The sequence below is a fragment of the Panthera tigris genome, chromosome B3 (genome assembly GCF_018350195.1).
Source record: "Panthera tigris isolate Pti1 chromosome B3, P.tigris_Pti1_mat1.1, whole genome shotgun sequence".
Lineage (NCBI taxonomy): Eukaryota > Metazoa > Chordata > Mammalia > Carnivora > Felidae > Panthera > Panthera tigris.
This window is the reverse complement of record NC_056665.1, coordinates 145,878,840-145,897,397: the sequence shown is the minus strand read 5'-3', so window position 1 is coordinate 145,897,397 and position 18,558 is coordinate 145,878,840. Positions and strand designations below refer to the sequence as shown.

The following is an 18,558-nucleotide window of genomic DNA, read 5'->3' as shown; positions in this document are numbered from 1 at the left end:
ATCCTCCCTCTCTCTCTCTCTCTCTCTCTCTCTCTCAAAAGTAAATAAACATTAAAAAAATTAATGGCACAAATAGTGGGGCTTCCTGGGCTGATGTGCCGAGAAGGCACAGCATCTCTTGTGTGATATCTGTGCCCAACAGTCAGGGGAGACGTGATTGAGGGGTGTTCTACATATACTGGTCATGAAAGTCAGGAACACACAGAAGAACATTCCAGATGAAAGAAGACAAGGGAGAGGTGAGAGCCAGATGCGCACATGAGCCGGGACCGGTCGTAGCCCCATGAAGGACGTCACCAGGACAGTGAGGAAGTTTGCGTGGCATCTGCCAATGAGATGGGGATGTCGGATCAGGGGTGGTTTCCTGATTTTGGAGGTAGAACCGAGGTTATGTAGGAGAAAGTCCTTTGCTTCGGGAACCCTCTGAGGTGTAAGGGAAATAGGTGGTGTGTCTGCAGCCCGTCCCCAAAGGTGCACAGGAGATCTACATGTACAAATATAGGTGAGTGTATGTGTACCACACATATTACGTGTGTGTGTGTGTGTGTGTGTGTGTGTTCTGTGAATGCGGAGACAGAGCAGAGCCGCGAAGTGTTGACATTTGGGGAATGTGCGTGCTATTTCTGCAGGCTTTTTATTTGAAATCATTTCTTAAATGAAAGGCTTAAAAAATCAAACCGTTCTTCACATGAACGATTAAATGAACAAATAAGATCACATCAACAGAATCAAGAGACATTTAGTAGAAGTCAATAAGCTGTTCATGATGTATTTTTTAAAAGCCTTCAGTAGATTAAGAATGGAAGGGGATATTTTAATCTGACGAAATGCATCGAGAAGGATCCCTCGCGAAGAGCAATCTTTCTAATGAAGAGTTGGAAACATCCTCTTTGAGACAGAGCAGACAGCTACCGGCACGGCTGGGCTCTGTCCCCGAAGCTCCAGACGCAGGAGCTTCTTCCAAGAAGCAAGGAAGCGAAACAGAAGAAGTAGGAGCTGGAGATCAGGAAACGAAGCTGTCATTCGTTTGAGCAGGTGATATGATTTGTGCCTGGAGAAGTCTATAGAACCGAGAGAACAAATGTTTGCAATTAATAAGTGAGTTTAGCAAGATTTTTGTACCAGGGCAGTATGTAGCAGGCAGCCGTGGGGGCGCCCGGGTGGCTCAGTTGGTTAAGCGTCCAACTTCGGCTCGCGTCAGGATCTCGCAGTTTGTGAGTCCGAGCCCCCGCGTCGGGCTCTGCGCTGACAGCTCAGAGCCTGGAGCCTGCTTCGGATTCTGTCTCCCTCTCTCTCTGCCCCTTCCCACTCGCTCTCTCTCTCTCAAAAATAAATAAACGTTAAAAAAATTTTCAAAATGAATAAAACTTTTTAAAACCTTTTTTAAATAAGTCAGTTACATTTCTATAGTTTTCAACAGTTAGAAAATGAAATTTACATGTGTGTATATATGTAACATATATCAGGTATATGTATATATATATATATATGCATATATAATGTTTAACGGATGTACATATATGCATTTATGCATACCGTTCATAATACAAGTAATATGTCTAATAAAGGAAGTAGAACACCTCTGTGCAGAAAACAAGAAAACATCGTGAGATAAATTGCCCCTAAGTAGATGGCGATGTGCTCACGAACAGGAAGAATCCGCGTTTATAGAGGTAACACATCTCCTCAAACGGGGCGGTACACACGATGTAGTCGCAAGCAAAATCTCAACAGGTTTCGCTGCTATTTGACGAAGTCGCTGTGAGAAGTGTATGGAAACGCGGAGAGCCAAGGAGAGCCCAAGCCTTCGTGCAGTAGACCAGGGTGGCGAACTCACCCAGCACCCCGCCCATTGTGAGGCTGGAGGAGTCAGCGCCGCGGGGCCCGGGGAACAGAGGGGCGCCGTCTGGAAGGGGCACGGCGCAGCCGCGGGGACAGGTGGCCTCCCTGCAGACGGCACCAGGACAGGGGCTGTCCCCACGGTGGGAGGGGGGAAGGGCCAAGATTCCTACAGCTGTGCTCTGAAGAGTGACGTTACTCTAAATCACATATTTTTAAAAGGTGAAAAGCAGTCCCACGTGACTTGTCATTCCAGGGGCAAAGTCAGGAAGAAAGCCCTAGTAGAGGGCAAGATGCAAGACAATAGCTTTCTGACTCTGGAGTTGGAAAAAAAAAATTGGTTTTTTTTTAAATATTTTTTATTTTTGAGAGAGAGACAGCGCAAGCGGGGGAGGGGCAGAGAGAGGAGACACAGAATGTGAAGCAGCTCCGGGCTCTGAGCTGTCGGCACAGAGCCCAGCCTGGGGCTCGAACTAAAAAGCCATGGAGATCATGACCTGAGCCGAAGTCGGACGCTTAACCGACTGAGCCACCCAGGCGACCCGGAGTTGGAAAAGATTTTAAAGGGGACACAAAAAGCAGTAGGGATAAAAAGAAACGAGTGATAAACTGGATCGCATGAAATTCAGGAGCTTCTGCTCATCAAAAGACACCACTGAGGAGGCGAGAAGGCAAGTCACAGGGAGACGCTTTGTGCAGCGCTAATGAGCGACAGGGGACGCCCATCGGGGACATACCAAGAACCTCTGCATGTTAGTAGGAAGGACGACAGCCAAAGGGGGGGACATGCGGGCAAACGCAAACAGGCACTTCCCAAAGGGTCAGGGAGGGACGGCCAGCGTGTCTCGCCACCAGGAAAGAGACACGGCGACAGCCCGACAGCCGGAAGAGCCGAGGCTGTCCATACGGTACATCGTAACGTGCAGCGATAAAGCGAGTGAGTCGACCAGCTACGCGCGGCGGCCAGTGCGAAGCCCGCGAGCACAGCCCCGAGAGGTGCGGCGGGACACCGCGGGGCCGCCCGAAGCTCCAGCGCCAGACGGAAGCGGGTCGCGGCGTTTAGAGCCGCGGGATTCGCGTGAGCGTGCGGAGAAGCCCAGGGCCGAGGGCCCAGGAGCTACGCGGCCGCGGTCTCCTTCCGGTCCCGCGAGGTGGCTCCGTGGTCTCCTTCCCGTCCGGAGAGGTGGCCGTGTGGGAGCTCACCCTGGGGTGGTTCACGGAGCTCGACACCAAGCATTTGCGCTTTTCTGCACATGTGCTGTGGCGCACGATGAGAATGCGCCGGGGCTCGGTCAGTGGAAAGGCGGACTCTTGGTTTTGGCTCCGGTCGTGATCTCACGGTCATGATCTCACGGCCATGGGATGGAGCCCCAAGTTGGGCTCCACACAGCATGGAGCCTGCTTGGGATTTTCTCTCTCTCTGCCCCCCCCCCCAACTTCACACTTTTTCTCTGTCAAAATAACATTTTTTTTTAATAAATAAAATCTTTTTTTAAAAAGTCATCTGGTAGATAAACAGAATTAAGAGCAACTGCCACAAGAAAAAAAAAAAAAACATGATGTTTAAGCCAACAGAAGAAAACTGGATCCACCCAGTGGAAAGCAGAAAATAAGGAAAAAGAAGGGGGTGGGGGGCGCCTGGGTGGCTCAGTCTGCTAAGGGTCCAACTTCAGATCAGGTCATGATCTCGCTGTCCTGTCCCGTTGGTGAGTTCAAGCCCCACATCAGGCTCTGTGCTGACAGCTCAGAGCCTGGAGCCTGCTTCGGATTCTGTGTCTCCCTCTCTGTCTGCCCCTCCCCCGCTCATTCTCTCTGTCTCTCTGTCTCTCTGTCTCTCTGTCTCTCTCTCCCCCTCAAAAATAAATAAAATTGAAGAAGAAGAGGAAGAAGAAGAAGAAGAAGAAGAAGAAGAAGAAGAAGAAGAAGAAAGAAAGAAAGAAAGAGAAAGAAAGAGAAGGAGAAGAAGGAGGGGGAGAAGGAGAAGAAGAAGAAAGAAGAAGGAGCAGAAGAAGGCAGCACCTGGGTGGCTCAGTTGGTTGAGCATCTGACTTCAGTTCAGGTCATGATCTCATGGTTCATTGGTTCGAGCCCCATGTCAGGCTCTGTGCTGACAGCTCAGAACCTGCTTGGGATTCTCTCTGGCTCTGTCTCTCCCTGCCCCTCCCCTACTCATGCTCTCTCTCTCTCCCTCAAAATAAATAAATAAACTTGAAAAAAAAAAGGAAAAGAAGGAACAAAAGTAAATTCCAGATAAAAATAAAATGCGAAGTCCTGTAATCAGTGTACAATTAATCAGAGAAAACACAGAGACTGTGGGGTGTGGCTACCCAGTTGGAAGGGTGTGTGAGTCTTCACCTTGGGGTTGTGGGTTCAAGCCCCACACTGGGTGTAGAGATGACTTTAAAAACTTAAAAAAAAAACAGTGACTCTTAATGTTGGAATAAAATAAGTCAACAATATGCTGTATTAAAAAAAAAAAAACATGGTTTGTTTTAAGACACAGTAAAGTTAGAAAATAAAGGACAGACCAGCCTATACCACGCAAATATGAACCAATAGAGGGCTCCAACATCATCTCAGTATACAACCAAATATACTTTAGAGCAGAAAAATAGCGTAAAGCACGCAGAATGAAATTATGTGCTGGTAAAAAGGAACAATAAAACGAGATTTATCTCTTATAAATATATAAATACCTAACAATGTAGCCTCAAAGTATGCCAAGCAATAATTAACAGAATTATCAGGGAAAGTAGATAAACCATTAATTAGGTTTTTCATATAAAGTAACAAGATTGTATTTAAATGTGGGCAGTTTATTCCTGAGCAGGTAAATATTGAAGAAATTGAAATAATAACCAAAATCTTCCCTTCTGGCAACCCCAAGTTCCAGATGGTTCTCCTAAATTTTCAAGGAACAGTGGTTGCTACCTTCACAGGCTATTCCAGAAAACAGATCGCAAAGGCTGTGACGAGGCCAACGTGATCTGGATTCCAAAGCATAGTAAGGCAAGTGCAATGAGAAAAAGGGGGAAATGCAGCCGGTTTCATTTTGAACGTAGACAACGAACTCCCTAAGATTTTAGCGAAGCGAAACCAGCTGGATATTAAAAAGTTACACGATCACAGGCGCCTGGGTGGCTCAGTCGGTTGAGCGTCAGACTTCAGCTCAGGTCACGATCTCCCCGTTTGTGAATTCGAGCCCCGGGTCAGGCTCATGCTGTCAGTGCAGAGCCCGCTTTGGGTCCTCTTTCCCCCTCTCTCTCTGTCCCTCCCCTGCTTGAGCTCGCTCTCTCTCTCTCCCTCTCTCTCAAAAAATAAATAAATAAACATTAAAAAAAAAAAAGGTAAACATCGTGATCAAACAGGGCTACTTACAGGAATACAAGGATGGCTCAACTTGGGAAAGCGTGTGGCGTAGTTAATGTATTTCATTACAAACGGGTGAAGGAGAAAATCATAAGATTGTCTTGATGAGTGAAGTTCATGATTCTGAAAAAGCTCTTAGGAAATTAAGAGTGGAAGAAAACTTTCTAAACGTTAGAAAACCAGGGGCGCCTGGGTGGCTGTTGGTTGAGCGTCAGACTCTTGATCTCGGCTCAGGTCATGATCTCGCTGTTGTGGGATCGAGCCCCGCGTTGGGCTCTGAGCAGACAGCGCCGAGCCTGCTTGGGATTCTCTCCCTCCCTCTCTGCCCCTCCCCCACTAATGCACTTGCTCTAAATTAGTTAACAATTAATTAAATGTTACCAAACTTCATGCACGGAAAGCAGCGGTTGATGGAAGCCTTGGGTTTGCACCCTTGCGGCGGGAGAATAAGGACACCTGCCCCTCCCCGCTGCCGAGGGGTGAGGCATTAACGCTGGGGCCACGATGACACTGCAGCCATCTCAGAATGCTTCCGTCGAATCTCCTCCCGGCTCTGCTCCTCTGGCTGAGCCATCAAGTGGAAACAAGAGCCAGAAGCCGTGGTGAGTTGCGCACACGGCTTTAAACCCGCACCACGTGGAGAGAAACGGAATGCAGGCCACAAACACCGGCGTTGGTTGGGGCCGCAGTTCCCGAACCGTGGGTCTAGGCACCCCCAGGTGCCACGGCGAATCCTCAGGGGCAGCACAAGGTGTCGTGAATTTTGAGGGAAACAGGTGAGCGCCACAAGCCGGACACCCCCTCAATGGATTTCGGACCGGACTGCGCTGCTTTCCTTTCTGCGGTATCTCTGCAAAGCTGGTTTTACAGCAGCTGCTGTGATGAAAAGAGAGCAAATGCCAGGCCAAAATCCGCGTGGCTCAGCCAGTTCGGACGGCAGTGTCCAGTGTGAGGTCTGAAACTCCGGGACGTTGACTTCAGGGGACAACCGCCCGCCGCTGCCGAGTCGAGTCCCCCCAGGGAAACGAGCCCCATGCCCATCTGGTCCCTGCACCCGGCTCACGTGCCAGTGTCTCTGGGGCTGCGCGGGCGCCTCCAGCACCAGAAGGAGGGATATTTGCACACCCCTGTTCACTGCGGCCAACAGCAGGAAGAAAATGGACAAAGAAAACATGGTGTCTCGATAAATGGAATCTTACCGCGCGTTATTCTAAGGAAGGAAATTCTGACACCTGCTACCACGTGGATGAACCATGAGCACATTTTCCTGAGCGACACAAACACCGTGTAATCTACACAGCAGAGGTCCGTAGAGGAGTCAAATCCATACAGACAGAAAGTAGATGGGGGTGCCCGGGGCTGGGGAGGGGTGGGGGTGAGTGTTTAATGGAGACAGAGTTGCACAGAGGGGAGGGGAGAAGGTTCTGGGGATCTGTTGCACAGCAGTGTGAATGCACATAACACTGCTGACCCATACACTTAAAAATGGTTAAGATCATACATTTAACATTAGCTTTTCGCCACCAAGAAAGAAAAAAAAAGAAAGAAAAATAAAAATTGTCCCCAAAAAAGGAGGGGGAAAAATCTTGGGTATTATAAATAAAGAATCCAAACAAACCAGAAGGCAAAACATCAGCCATCAGCTCACAGGCCCCACAACCAAGACGGCCACAGACCCAGACCCCAAAACTGCCGTCGGCCTGGCCCCAGCCTGGCACCCCCACTCCCCGTCCGCCTCATTGCTGAGCCCCAGCGGCAGAGGGGGCCTGTGGGAACGAAGCCCTGAGCCCCGCGTCCCAGGACAGCCTGACTGGGCCACAGGAGTCTACAGCCCCCACCCCTCCCCACCCCCTCCGAGTGCCTGTGCTGCCCCCAATGCACCCCGTTTCCTCTGTCTCACCACCCTCCTGGGACACTAGGTGCCCCTCGTCCAGGTCTCTGGCCCCCACCCCAGGGCAGGCACACTTCAGGCACCAAGTGACTCCTTGCTCACCAACGGTGAGCTCAGCCAACCAAGAAGGGACAGAGAGGGGAGGAGGGCAGCTGACCACACTCAGTACCCAAGACCCTGGGGGGACACAGGAGCGTGGGACAGGTACAGGGCTGGAGGCCACGACCACAGGCGACGACCGGGGGGGGGGCGTGCAGACCAGGTCACCAGCTGCGCCCCTCGGACCCAACTTCCCCCATAAGTGCTGCTGAGAAGTACCCCATCCCGGGAACACCCCGCAAGTGTCCCCCTGGAGACACGAGCCGCAGAGGGTCCTGGAGGGCCTGGTCCAGTCGCCGCGCCCCAAGCCCAGGCCCGGCCAAGGTCGACCAATGAGGGTGAGGAGGCCGTGCCCTGAAGGGAGAGAAAGCCAGCCCTGGGCGGTGAGGTCAGGGCCAGAAGGACCCAGGCGCTGGAGCAGGGACAGGATGCCGTGATCTCGAGAGGCCAAGGGCGGACGCGCTCACGGGCGGAGCTTCGCCGGAGGTCCTGTCGGTGCCGCAGTGGATAAAACACGGGAGGAGGCCGGCACAGGTGCTGTGGATCCCTGTGAACACAGGCCCGCGGAGCAGGGGACACAGACCGCAGCCCTGCCCTGCTGTGATGGTCGCTGGGCTCTTCCCCACGGCCTCCCCGTGCGTCACCTTCTGCGGCCGGTCTGTACTTCCCCTCACCTTCCCAGTCCTGGCCACGGCATCGCCCACAGTCTGCTGTCCCTGGCTCGGCTGCAGGGCGGCCGTCCCCAGCGTTGGCCCAGGCCCGCCAGCCCCTCCCCTGCGCAGGCCCTGCGCCCACCCCGCGGCTTGCGGGCACATCACCACCCCGTCTCCTCCTCCCCGCGGTGCCTGCCCCAGGCCCGCTCTGTCTTCCTCAAAACCGTTTCCTCTACCCTCTCTTCACAGGTTGCAAGTGTCGCCAACGGATTCTCCCGTGGCCTGTCTTTCCCGGTCTTTACGGGGTCTCCGATAAGCAGAAGTTTCTGGCGTCCATGGGGGCCAGTGGAGTATGGGGTCCTGGGCCCCCACAGGCTGCTCTGCCTTCACATCTCCATGGGGAACCCTGGGCCCCCGCAGCACGGGCCTGTCCCAGGCAGAACCCGCGTACTCGAGCTAGCTGGGCCAGGCCTGCATCTGTTCCGTGGGGCCGCAGGGGGCTGGGTGGCGCCCAGGCCCTGCCGCAAGCCTGCGGACCTGGCACGTCACGTGCAGCAGTGGACTAAGGTCCCTGACCGGGGCTGGGGGCCGGGGACCGTGATGGCTGCGCCCCCGCCTACAGGAAGGCGGCCATGCTTCTGTGCTTCTGAGCCACTAAGCGCGTGCTAACGTGGCGGCAACAGTAGGAGCCAATGTCAGAGCCCAGCCTGCTCCCCGGACCACCGAGTGTGCCTCGCTTCCCCCCGACTTGGCCTGTGGCACCTCGTGTCTCTCAGAATCCGCGCCGAACTCCCACAGACACACAGACACACGTGGGGTCTCGAGTGGGCTGTATTGGGTCCACAGAACAGTTTGAGAAGGGACAGCTCCAGAACGCCGAGTTTGCATTTGGCTTCTAAAATTCGTTCTCGGGGGCCAATGGGTGTCCTGACTCAACGGCACTCACAGAGGACAGGGAGCTTTGAGTGACTTGTTTCCAGGAAGGGTCCTGTCCAGCGGCTAGGAGGATGGCGGAGGGCCCAGCAGGCAGGGGTTCTAGAAGCGACTTCACACACTGAGGCGGCAGGTGGAGGGCCGGGGCCCCGCGGGCCCTGGGCCACAGCTGGAGCACGTGAGGAGCTGGGAGGGGGCCGTGTGGGGAGGGGAGAACCCGACGCCCCCAAGGGACGGGGGTCGGGGTGGGGGCAGGCTGGCCGAGACCAGGCAACACCAGCAACATGCCAGCCAGGCAGGAAGAGCCAGTGAGAGAATGTTCTTGAGGGGCCCAGGCGTGGAAGTGTCCTCGGGCCTGAACTGGCTGGCAGCAGGAGGCCGCGGACAGGCCCCTAGGCCCGCCCAGCAGCAGCCTGGGGTTCAACCGCCCTAGGACAGGGGAGCCTGGCGAGGGAGGCAGGGACGCGGCTGTCTGCGCCTGCTGGGTGAGGGGTGCCGAGAGGCTGAGCCCCCAGGATGGAGGGGGCCTGTTCCGGCAAGCTGGGGGCGCATCCCCCAGACACAGATGGCTCTTTGTCGGGGCCGAGCCCAGCTCCCCCACCGGTCTCGGGAACAAAGCCCCCTCTGTCCACAGTGGCCTCCCCCTCACCCCCAGCACCGCTCCCAGGAGAGGAGCAGAGCCCCCTACCCCCAGGCTCCCAGCCGGCGTCCCTGCCCCCCACGCACACACCAGGCACCCACAGGGCGGGGTGTGCAGTAGGGGCCCGGGGCACAGTGTGTAGGGGGCATGCGGGGCAATCCCCCGAAGGACCCCGATGCCCACGCCGTGTTGCAGGCCATGCCTGACCCGCCAGCACCTGGGCAGCACTGGACCAGCCCAGCTTCGGCAACCACCCCCCAGGATCCCCTTCCCCTGGGCCTGAGCACAGACCGGACCCTCCCCAACCTGCCCCAGAGAGGAACCTGGAAGGGTGGCAGTGGGAGGGCCAGAACGGAGCCTCACCCCTGCAGAGAGGTCTCTACGACTTATTTCTGGGTCCTCTCTTGGTCCTGAAGGCCCATGGACTCCACACTGGGCCTGTCATGCCTGCCCCCAGTATTACTAGCCAAGGGGCTGGGCTCTGCCCCAGGCGGGGACAGCCCCAGGGCTCAGGGAGACCATGCCTGGGGCCCTGTGTCTGCGTCGTCCCCGCCACCACCCTGAAATCTGCCCCTCCGAGGCCCAACCAGGGCAGGTCAGGGCAGGTCCCCCTCTAGGCGGGCACAGGGCCTCAACGACCGGGTGGCAAGATCCAGATGAGGCCGGGCAGGGCTCCCGCCAGCCTGGCCAGTTCCTGCCGACACTGTCTCTGCAGCTGGCACAGCACTGCCTCCAGGCAGGCCTCCCGGCTCCTCAGCACCTCAATCACCTGGGCCGCCCGCAGGCCTGGGCCCCCCGAGGCTCCGGCGTCACTCTTCACCAGCCGGCAGGGCCCGTGGGGCCGGGCTGCGGCCCCACCTCGCTCCCAGGCCCGCTGAAGAGCTGCCAGCTCGAGTCCCACGGCCTCCCGTGAGGCCCGCTGCACCGCACTCCACTCGGGCCCCCAGCCTCCAACCTGCATGGGGCAGACGGCAGCTCGTGAACCAGGGGCGGCCACATCCTGCCCAGGACACGGCCTTCGGGCCCCCTCGGCCCCAACACCAGCCCCCAGCCCTCACCCTGGCCTCCCAGGCTGCCCGCCGGGGCTCCGCGGCTCCCCGCAATTCCTCCTGTAGGGCCTGCAGCTCGCGGGCCACCAGCTCCCACTCGCCAGCCCCCTGCTCGGGGATCCGCGGCACAAACGTGGGCTGCGAGGCCTCTGGAGGGCAGGTGCCCAGGACTGTGTCCTGCGGAGAGAGACCAAGTGAGTGGCAGGCAGCTTGTCCGGGCCTCGACCACAGGTCCAGCCCCTCAGCCAACGGGGACAGAGGGCATAGAGGCCCGGGGGCAGCGACCACCCCCCCCCCCGGTGGCACAGTGAGCTGGAAGCCAGGGAGGCACCCAGACTTGTGGACCCCAGAGGAGTCTGGGCTCCCCAGCAGCTGGGCAGGGTAGGTGACGGACAGACAGACATCCGCAAAGAGGCAGAGACTCAGAGCCAGCCGGCCTGCAAAGCCAGCTTGGTGGCTGCGTGTGTCTGTGGCCTCCCCCAACCTCCTCTTCCTGTCCGAGAACTAGGAAGGCGCCCCCACCCCGGGGCTGCCGTGGTCAAGGCCGGGACAGGGAGGGGAGCCAGTCACACCATCCACCGCCAGAAGACCAGCTCCTGGCGCCTCCAACGCAGGGCTGCCTCCAGGCGCACATTCTCGCTCTCCAGCCTCCGAAGCAGCTGCAAAGCAGACCATAAACCGTGGCCGGGTCAGAACCCCACCTGGGACCCCCAGCCCCGAGCACCCGACCACCGTGCTCACCAGTCCCCCTGGCCCCGCAATGGCAGAGCCGCCCCCCTGCGGCAGCCCCACCTCCAGGCTGGGGCCTCAGAGACACCCACCGTCCCCACAGGGTCAGGGGCTGAGCCCAAGCGTCGACTCGGGTCCTCTGCCCCACATCCCTCACTGACTGGGGGGCTGCACCCGGGAGGCTGTAGGCAGATGAGGAGGTCCCAGAAGGGGCAGCCTGCCAGGCTCTCGGGGCGGGAAACCCTCCGTATAACCTCAGGAAGGCAGGGCGGAGGCTGGGCCTGGGCACCGGCATGCAGGGCCCAGCTGCACCCCGCACGGCCCCCTGCCCGCCTCAGGCAGCCCCAAACCTGCAGACCCCGCAGGAACATGTGGCCGCGCGCTGGAGCGCGGCAGCACCTGCCCCAGCCTCGGCCTCCACCACCAGGGGGCCCACCGACCGGGGAGGTGCTGTTGAGGCCTCCTCCCCCCCAACCCGCTCCATCCCGCCCCCGCTGCCCCCTCAGGAAGCCACAGGCCTGCACCTGCTGTGGCCCCTCTCTGAAGGCAGCCACCAGCCTACCATCCAGGCCACGGGCACTGCTCCTTCCGGAAGACAGGTGCACCGGGCTTCCTGGGAACGCAGCAGCACGCTCTGAGGCCAGGACAAAGGGCCAGAGCACGGTGGCCACACAAGAGCTCTGACAAGCCACCGCTCACGGAGGGCCAGTGCACAGGCCCTGTACGACAGGCACCCGTGACCCAGGGTCTCCCCTGGCCGGGAAGGGACCCCTGCTCTGCCCCTGCAAACAGCAAACAGGCTGCCAGCCGGGCCACCAGGGGACTGCTTGCTGCTGCAGCAGGAACCTGGGGCTCCAGGGGTCCGGAGGTCAGGTGGGCAGCGCCCTTGGATGCCAAGCCAAGGACCCAGCCCATCGCTGTAAAGCCAGGCACAGAGAGAACCACTCTGTGGGCCCAGGGGAGCACGGCCTGGAGCCCAGAGGGTGCCAGGTGCACCCACGTCCCTGGACGCATACGCACAGTGAATGTGGAACGGTCCCCAGGTGCTCCCCACCTCCCAGGCTATGGGAAGAGGGGCAGGCACAGCAGGAAGAGGCAACACGCCCCCACTGTCCCCCCACGTGCAGGCCCCGTGCCGGAGTCTCCTGAGGCAGCCACCCCCCCGCCGCACCCCACCGCGCTGTGGCCAGGGCAGGCGGGGAGGCACAGGGACATGAGAAGGGCTGCAGGCCCGGCCAGTAACCAACACGCTCACTGTCCAGCTACTCCGCAGCACGCCTGGCCACTCACACAGCAACCATAGATCACTCCAGAAGCTTCTGGGACCCATCCCAAGAGTGCGGGCTCTTTGGATACACCGATCCGGGCTTCTGCCAGCAACCCCTCCAGAAACCTCGGGAGGAAGCCAACCGTGACCCCCAACGACCTCACGCCGTCTGCAGTCCAGAGGCGCCCGCACGCCCCAGCTTCAAGGGCGGGGGTGGGGGGGCGCCACGGGCTCCCACCCACCACCACCACAGAGACCGGGGCCCCAGGCCACATCTGGCTGAAGCCGGCACAGCCTCAGCCCTGCTCCAACCCAGAGGGACCAAGGGCAGGAAGCCTGGGCCTCGCTGAGTCACCCGTAAAAGGGGACCTTGCCGAGGGCACCTCAGGTCGCCAAGATAACCGCCTCAGCACTTCCAGAGAACGAGCGCAGCCCTGCCTGGGAGGGCTGGCCAGGTGCTGGCCAGGACTGCAGGCCTGGCAAGCGCCTCCCCGCCCCCGCCGGTGGCTGCCCCAGCCCCACAAAGGGAGGCACAACTCTCTGAAAGCACACAACTCCCGAGCTGGGGTCCGCTGGGCCTGGAAAGAGGGGCCACACCAGCCCTGAGCCTCAGCCCACCTGCCTGGCCAAGTGCCCCCCAGGCTGGACAGCGCCAGCCTCACACTCTGGAGCAGCCAGAGCCCAACCGTCAAGTGACAGCCAGCCCTGGGCCTGTCCCAGGACGTCCTGGCCATGCCAGCCTGAGGGAAGGAAACAATAATGACCGACGGGGGCCTCCTGAAAAGAAAGTCAGCAAAGGATGGGGCATGCTAGACCAGCCCCCCTCTCTCGCTAACCGTGCCCAGCCACACGCACACACACGGCCACGTGGCCTGGATTTCTGCAACACCGGATGGTCTGGGAGCTGGGGGAGGCCCTGAGGACATGTCTGGGACCCCCCACCAGCAAGATGGGGAGTGGGGCAGTCACCCACAGCTCAAAGCCGGTCGCCTGGGTCCTCCCTCCCAGGACCCTCCCCACCTCGACCCCCACCACCTCACGCCGTCTGCAGTCCTACGGCACCGACACGCACCAGCCCTCACCTGCTGGCCGCCCTCCGCGTCCCTGAGCAGCTCGGTCTCAGCAACAGACAGGTGGCCAAGGCTGCGGTCACTGTGGCAGCCGCGGGTATATGAGTGGATCTGAAACAGGCAGCGTGAACCCCAGGCTGAGTAGGAAGGGGCGCCTCTCCCAGCTCCAGGTGAGGCTTTGGGGGCCTGCCTCGCAGACAAGGAAATGGGCCATGCCTGGCCGAGGTGGTCAGGGCAGGCCAGGGTCAGGCTCAGGACAATAGTCAGCACCGCTGGGGAGCCGGCCCTGGGCCCTGCAGGAGGCTCCTGCAGAGAGTGGGGTATGGGCAGTGCCGCCTACAGGTTCCCCATCCTGCCCAGTTCCCAGGGGTGTGGCGGAACTGGAATCGGGCATCCCTGCTTCTAAGCTCACTGACTGCCAGGTCCGTGTGGTGGGAGAAGCAGCCTCTGGACAGGCTAGGAGATCCAGCGAAGACAACGGCAAGGACACAGAGTGACTGTCTGGACCTGGGGGACAGGGAAGGCTTCCCAGCAAGGCCCGGCCCCAAGGCATCACGGAGGTCACTCGTGGCCATGTCCCAAGCAGGAGGAGTGCCAGGAGCCCAGTCCGAGCCAGAGCGACGCAGCTCCCGAGAAGAGCTGAGGGATGAACAGGTCCCCTGCGGGGGCAGACGTGCAGGGTGGGGGGGTCCCAGCATCCAGGAGCCCTACATCGGTGGGAGTCTGAGGCCCCCCGCCCAACCCCCTCTCAGCCCAGGTTTTGCACTGGACCTGTAAGGGTGACCTGTGCCCCACAGCTGAGCCTTAGTGGCCTTCAGGAGCTCTACAGAAGCCGCCCGCTGCCCATCAGCCTCCACCCAGGATGTGGCAGAAGGAGGGGGTACCTTCCTTCCCAAAACATGCCCAGGCAGCAGCGGCTCCCACAGCACCCAGAGCCTACTTCGTGGCTCAGAGACAGAGTCTGAGGCCTCTGATGACTTCCGGGCACAGGAAAGTCAACCCCACAGGCTCCTGGCCCCGGTGATGCCTAGCTCCACCTGCCCTGTGACCCCTCCTGGACCACCTGGAGCCCTGGGCTCAGGCTCTGGGCCACCACAGGGCAGTGGCCAACCAGTCAGCTCCCAGCCAGGCTTGGGAAGGGCCACATCCAGTCAAAGGCCAGGCTCCAGCCTGTAGTATGGACAGTAAGTGTCCCCGGGGGACAGTCCCCAGTGACAGTACCTTGCCCAGGAGGGCACACTGCTCCTGCTGACTGGTGATCAGCTTCCGCCACTGGAACCGCAGCTTTCCCATCAGCCACTGCAAGTGGCGTATGTCCACAGGGCCATCAGCTTCCACACGGGGTACAGGGGGGCCAGGCCTGGCCAGGGCTTCACACTAGAGAGGGACAAGGGTCACGCCCTGCTCCCACGCCCCCAGCGGAGACCCCAGGAAAAGAGGCCCCTGGAATGAGTGCCATGGTCCTCGGGGGTGCCACACACCCACGTCCAGTGAGCACACACCCAATACTGCCCCCAAGGGAAGGGCAGGGGAGGAGGAGAGAGCAGTGGAGAGGGTGACACCGCCCCCCACAGGGCTGTCCCAGGCCGCATCCAGGGTCCCAGCCAGGATCCGGCCCCGTTCCCTCTCACCCCACACCCACCTCGCACAGGGGTATCTCGTCGCCCAGCCGCACGCGGGTCTGGGCCAGCAGCCGCTCGAGCAGGGGCCCGCGGGCCAGAAGCCAGGCCAAGGCCAGCAGGAGCTCGCGACTGCCCTGGGAGCCGTCCTCAGGGAGCTGTGCCAGCGCCCGCCTGGGGTAGCCCTGGGAGCGCAGCTCGGACTTCACCGCTCGGACTTGGGCCTCTGTAGATGGGGGTTCGCCTGCTCAGGGAGGCCACCCATTAGGAGTGCGCCACCAGACCTTCTAGGGGCCCCCGCATGACCCCCAAGCAGAGGCCAGGTTTAGGAGGGGACAATCGGGGGACTTACAGGATGAGAGAGCCAAGGCTAATGGGGTCACGGCTTAGGAGGTGGGCGGGGCTTTGCCAGAGCTGGGAGCGTGGTGGACTGGGTGAAGCCGGGACCCGCCTGAGGCGGGGCTTGCCAGGGGGGCGGGGCTAACCAGTTTGGGACTTTACAGGAGGCGGACCTCGTGATGTGAGTGGGAGGAGCGAAGGCCAACAGGTTGTGGCTTACTGTTGGGACGCGCTTGACCGGGGAGGGGCTTGCGTGAGTTGGACGGCCCCTGGTGGGCGGGCGGGGCAATGGCCCACCTGGGCGGGGCTTGTAGGGGGCGGGGCTAGCCGTTTAGGGGGCCTTGCAGGAGAGGGACCCCGCGAGGCGAGTGGGAGGAGCCAGGGCCCACCGGGCGGGCCTCACTCTGGGGCGTGATTAACGGGGCGGGACTTGCGTGAGTGGGCGGAGCCAGGGCCTCGCCGGAGCGGGGCTTACCCTGGGCTGGGGACGCCGAGGCGCTGTCGGCTGACGGCGGCGAGAGTACGCGAAAGAGCAGCTGCCAGAGCGCCGGGGCCTGCGGGGATCGAAGAGCGACAGTCAGCTGGGCCGGCCGCCACCCCGCGTCCTCCCCGGCTCCTGCCGACCCGGCCCCCTGCCCCGCGGGCCTCACCGCCTCCGGACGGTCGAACTTGGCGCGGCGGAAGATCTCGGGGCTGGGCCCAGCGGGCAGCGTCCGACTCAGCGCGGCGATGGCCTCGGGCAAGGCCCCGACCGCGGCTCCCCGGTCCACCCTGCGCCGCCGCCGTCCCATGCAGCTTGCACTGACTTTCCCCGGATTGCGCGCCGCGGCCGCTGGGTCCCAGCGTCCAATCACCGCGCCGGTGCCGTCTCTGCTAGGCCCACGCCCAATCACCCAACGGGTCGAGACAAGCCTCCAGCGTCGGCCCAATGAGCGGTGCCCCCGGCCTTTGAGTGCAGTCTCTTCTGTCCAGTGCGCAGGCACTTCCGGTGCTCTCGGGGCCAATTGGCGACGGCAGCTCCGGGGTACGCTTTTTGCGGCCCAGTCGCTGCGACACCCGACACCCGCCTCGTCCAGACCCCACCAATCAGCGCCTCACCCATCTTAGCGCCAAATGGCAGCCTAGCAACCCGCGGAGGGCTTTGGGCCGCGCTCCGGCCGGGAGCGCAACGCAGACAGGCGCCGCCGACCCTCGCGGGCGTCCCTGTGCCTCCGCGAGCCCGGCCGGCCCGCTCACCAGGGGTTCCCGCGGGATGCGGGCGGCCCCCTTCCCACCCCAAACCTACACCCGGACCCCGGCCCGGTCCTCCCGGCCTCGCTGTTCTGCACCCAGGAAGTCTCCTTCCGCCGCCGCATAGGAGCGGCCGAGGACGCGGTGCCAGGGAGGGCAGCGAAGCGCTCGCCCGCGGTCGCAGAGCCCGGCAGTGCACACGGACGCCCCGTCTCGTGAAAGGCGCCGGGCGCGCAGCGCTGTCGCGTGTCCACGGTGCGCGTAGGAAACGCCCCACACAGCAGGTGGCGCGCGCGGGCACGCGGGGCGGCTGTAGAACCCTGCACATCGGTTAGAGCTGACGGACGGCACGGGCGAATTTTGTACGTGTGGCACGTGAATTACACCTCAGCGAAGAGGTCGGGAGGACGGAGCCACCAGCCCTCCGATCCTCGCCCTGCCCACGCCACCCTCCTACGCTTCCTCCACCTCCCCCCACCCCCCGGCGGGGGCCACGCCCGCAGGAAGTGCGTCGGCGGCGGGTCCGGCGCCCCAGGTCCCCACCTTTGCCCTCCTCCCTCTCTCCCGCGCGGCCCGCTCCTTGGCCTGTGTTCCATCCCCACCCCACACACCGTCGCGGAGCCGGTCACCTGCCCCGCGGGAGGGGACACTACTGCCGGTCCCCCAGCTTCGCCGCGCCGGGTCCCGCAGGCAGGCCACTCTGCTGAGCCAGGCGTAGCGCCCTGCGGCCATCAAAATAAAGACCACACCCCTGAGCCACCCGCCCAGCCCAGCGGGTCTTCTCTCTGAGCGTGCCACCTGAAGTGCTCTCCTGCGTCCTGGCCTGGTCAGGCCCCCTCTGGCGGCAGGCCTCATCCCTTCAACTGTCCCACCTGGCTGTGGGCTACACGGGGGCAGCGCTGCCCCCCCCCCCGGCACTTGGCCCAGATTTTCCGGGGTACCCCCACTCCTCACTGTGGCACAAGACACTGCTGAATCTCAGATTCAGCCCCACCCCCACCCTTCCACTGTGCTGAGAAACCCCGCCTCACCTTAGCACCATCTGTTCTCTCCCACCCCCTCCCCACCAGATGCACTATGGCTCCCACCCTTTGGCGCTCTGTGAGCCACCCAACAACGCCCCCCCCCCCAACACACACACACACCCTACACGAAGCCCTTGAGGCCCCCAACAGCCCGTCCAGCTCAGCCCTGCAAGGCCTGGGTAGGGCCAAGGCCTGGGAGCGGTGGCCCTCTGCCAGGACTGGAGACTGAATGGCCAGTGGGGGTAATGAGGAGGGCTCCAAGTGTGGTCCAGTCTGCAGCTGCTGCCAGAACTGACATGGGCATTTCCAGAAAGCCCCCAACTATCCACTGCCCAGCTAGTCCTCAAATTCCCCACTTGGCCGCTGGCTACTTGCTACTCTGGAGGGAGGGTGTACAAAAAGAGGGGCGGTGCTGTCCAGGCAGATGCCCCTGCAGGAACGTGGCTGGCCTGGTCCACCAAGGCAGGTGGGGAATGGAGACAAGGGTGGGCAGGAAGTGGAGAGAGCAGGCGAGGACTCCCCACCACAAGGCCCCGAAAGCTTCTCAAAAAACGGAACCAGCTTGAGCACAGCTGATTCACCCTGTGGCCACCATCAACCGACTACCAGGCCTCATGTTCCCGCTGACCTGTTGACCCACCCTTAGCCCCATCCCTGAACCGAGGGGGCATTAGGGGGCCTGGGAGCTGGGGAGCTGAGCCACCACGGGGCCTTCCAGGGTGGCCAGCCACCTGCCTTGCAGAGGAAGCTTCAGCCTTGTGGCAGCCCCGGGGAACAGCACAGCAGGAAGAGCAGGGCTCCTGGCA

At 60.9% G+C, this 18,558-nt stretch overlaps 1 protein-coding gene across 3 annotated transcripts; it reads right to left on the bottom strand.

Annotated features, from left to right (window-relative positions):
• Positions 1 to 8,669: 8,669 nt before the first annotated feature.
• Positions 8,670 to 16,559, bottom strand: TEDC1 (tubulin epsilon and delta complex 1). 3 transcript variants are annotated; one of them, XM_042990757.1, is made up of 9 exons: positions 16,148 to 16,559; positions 15,973 to 16,051; positions 15,182 to 15,402; positions 14,761 to 14,916; positions 13,956 to 14,198; positions 13,552 to 13,650; positions 11,046 to 11,132; positions 10,483 to 10,650; positions 8,670 to 10,379 (listed from the first exon to the last, which is right to left on the bottom strand). In XM_042990757.1, the coding sequence occupies exons 1-9, from the start codon at positions 16,286 to 16,288 to the stop codon at positions 10,056 to 10,058; spliced, it is 1,518 nt and encodes a 505-aa protein (XP_042846691.1). In that variant the 5' UTR covers positions 16,289 to 16,559; the 3' UTR covers positions 8,670 to 10,055. The 3 variants fall into 3 exon arrangements, with proteins under 3 accessions (XP_042846691.1, XP_042846692.1, XP_042846689.1); XM_042990758.1 differs by lacking the exon at positions 13,956 to 14,198; XM_042990755.1 differs by lacking the exon at positions 13,956 to 14,198 and having other exon boundaries at positions 15,182 to 15,384; positions 16,148 to 16,357.
• Positions 16,560 to 18,558: the final 1,999 nt, after the last annotated feature.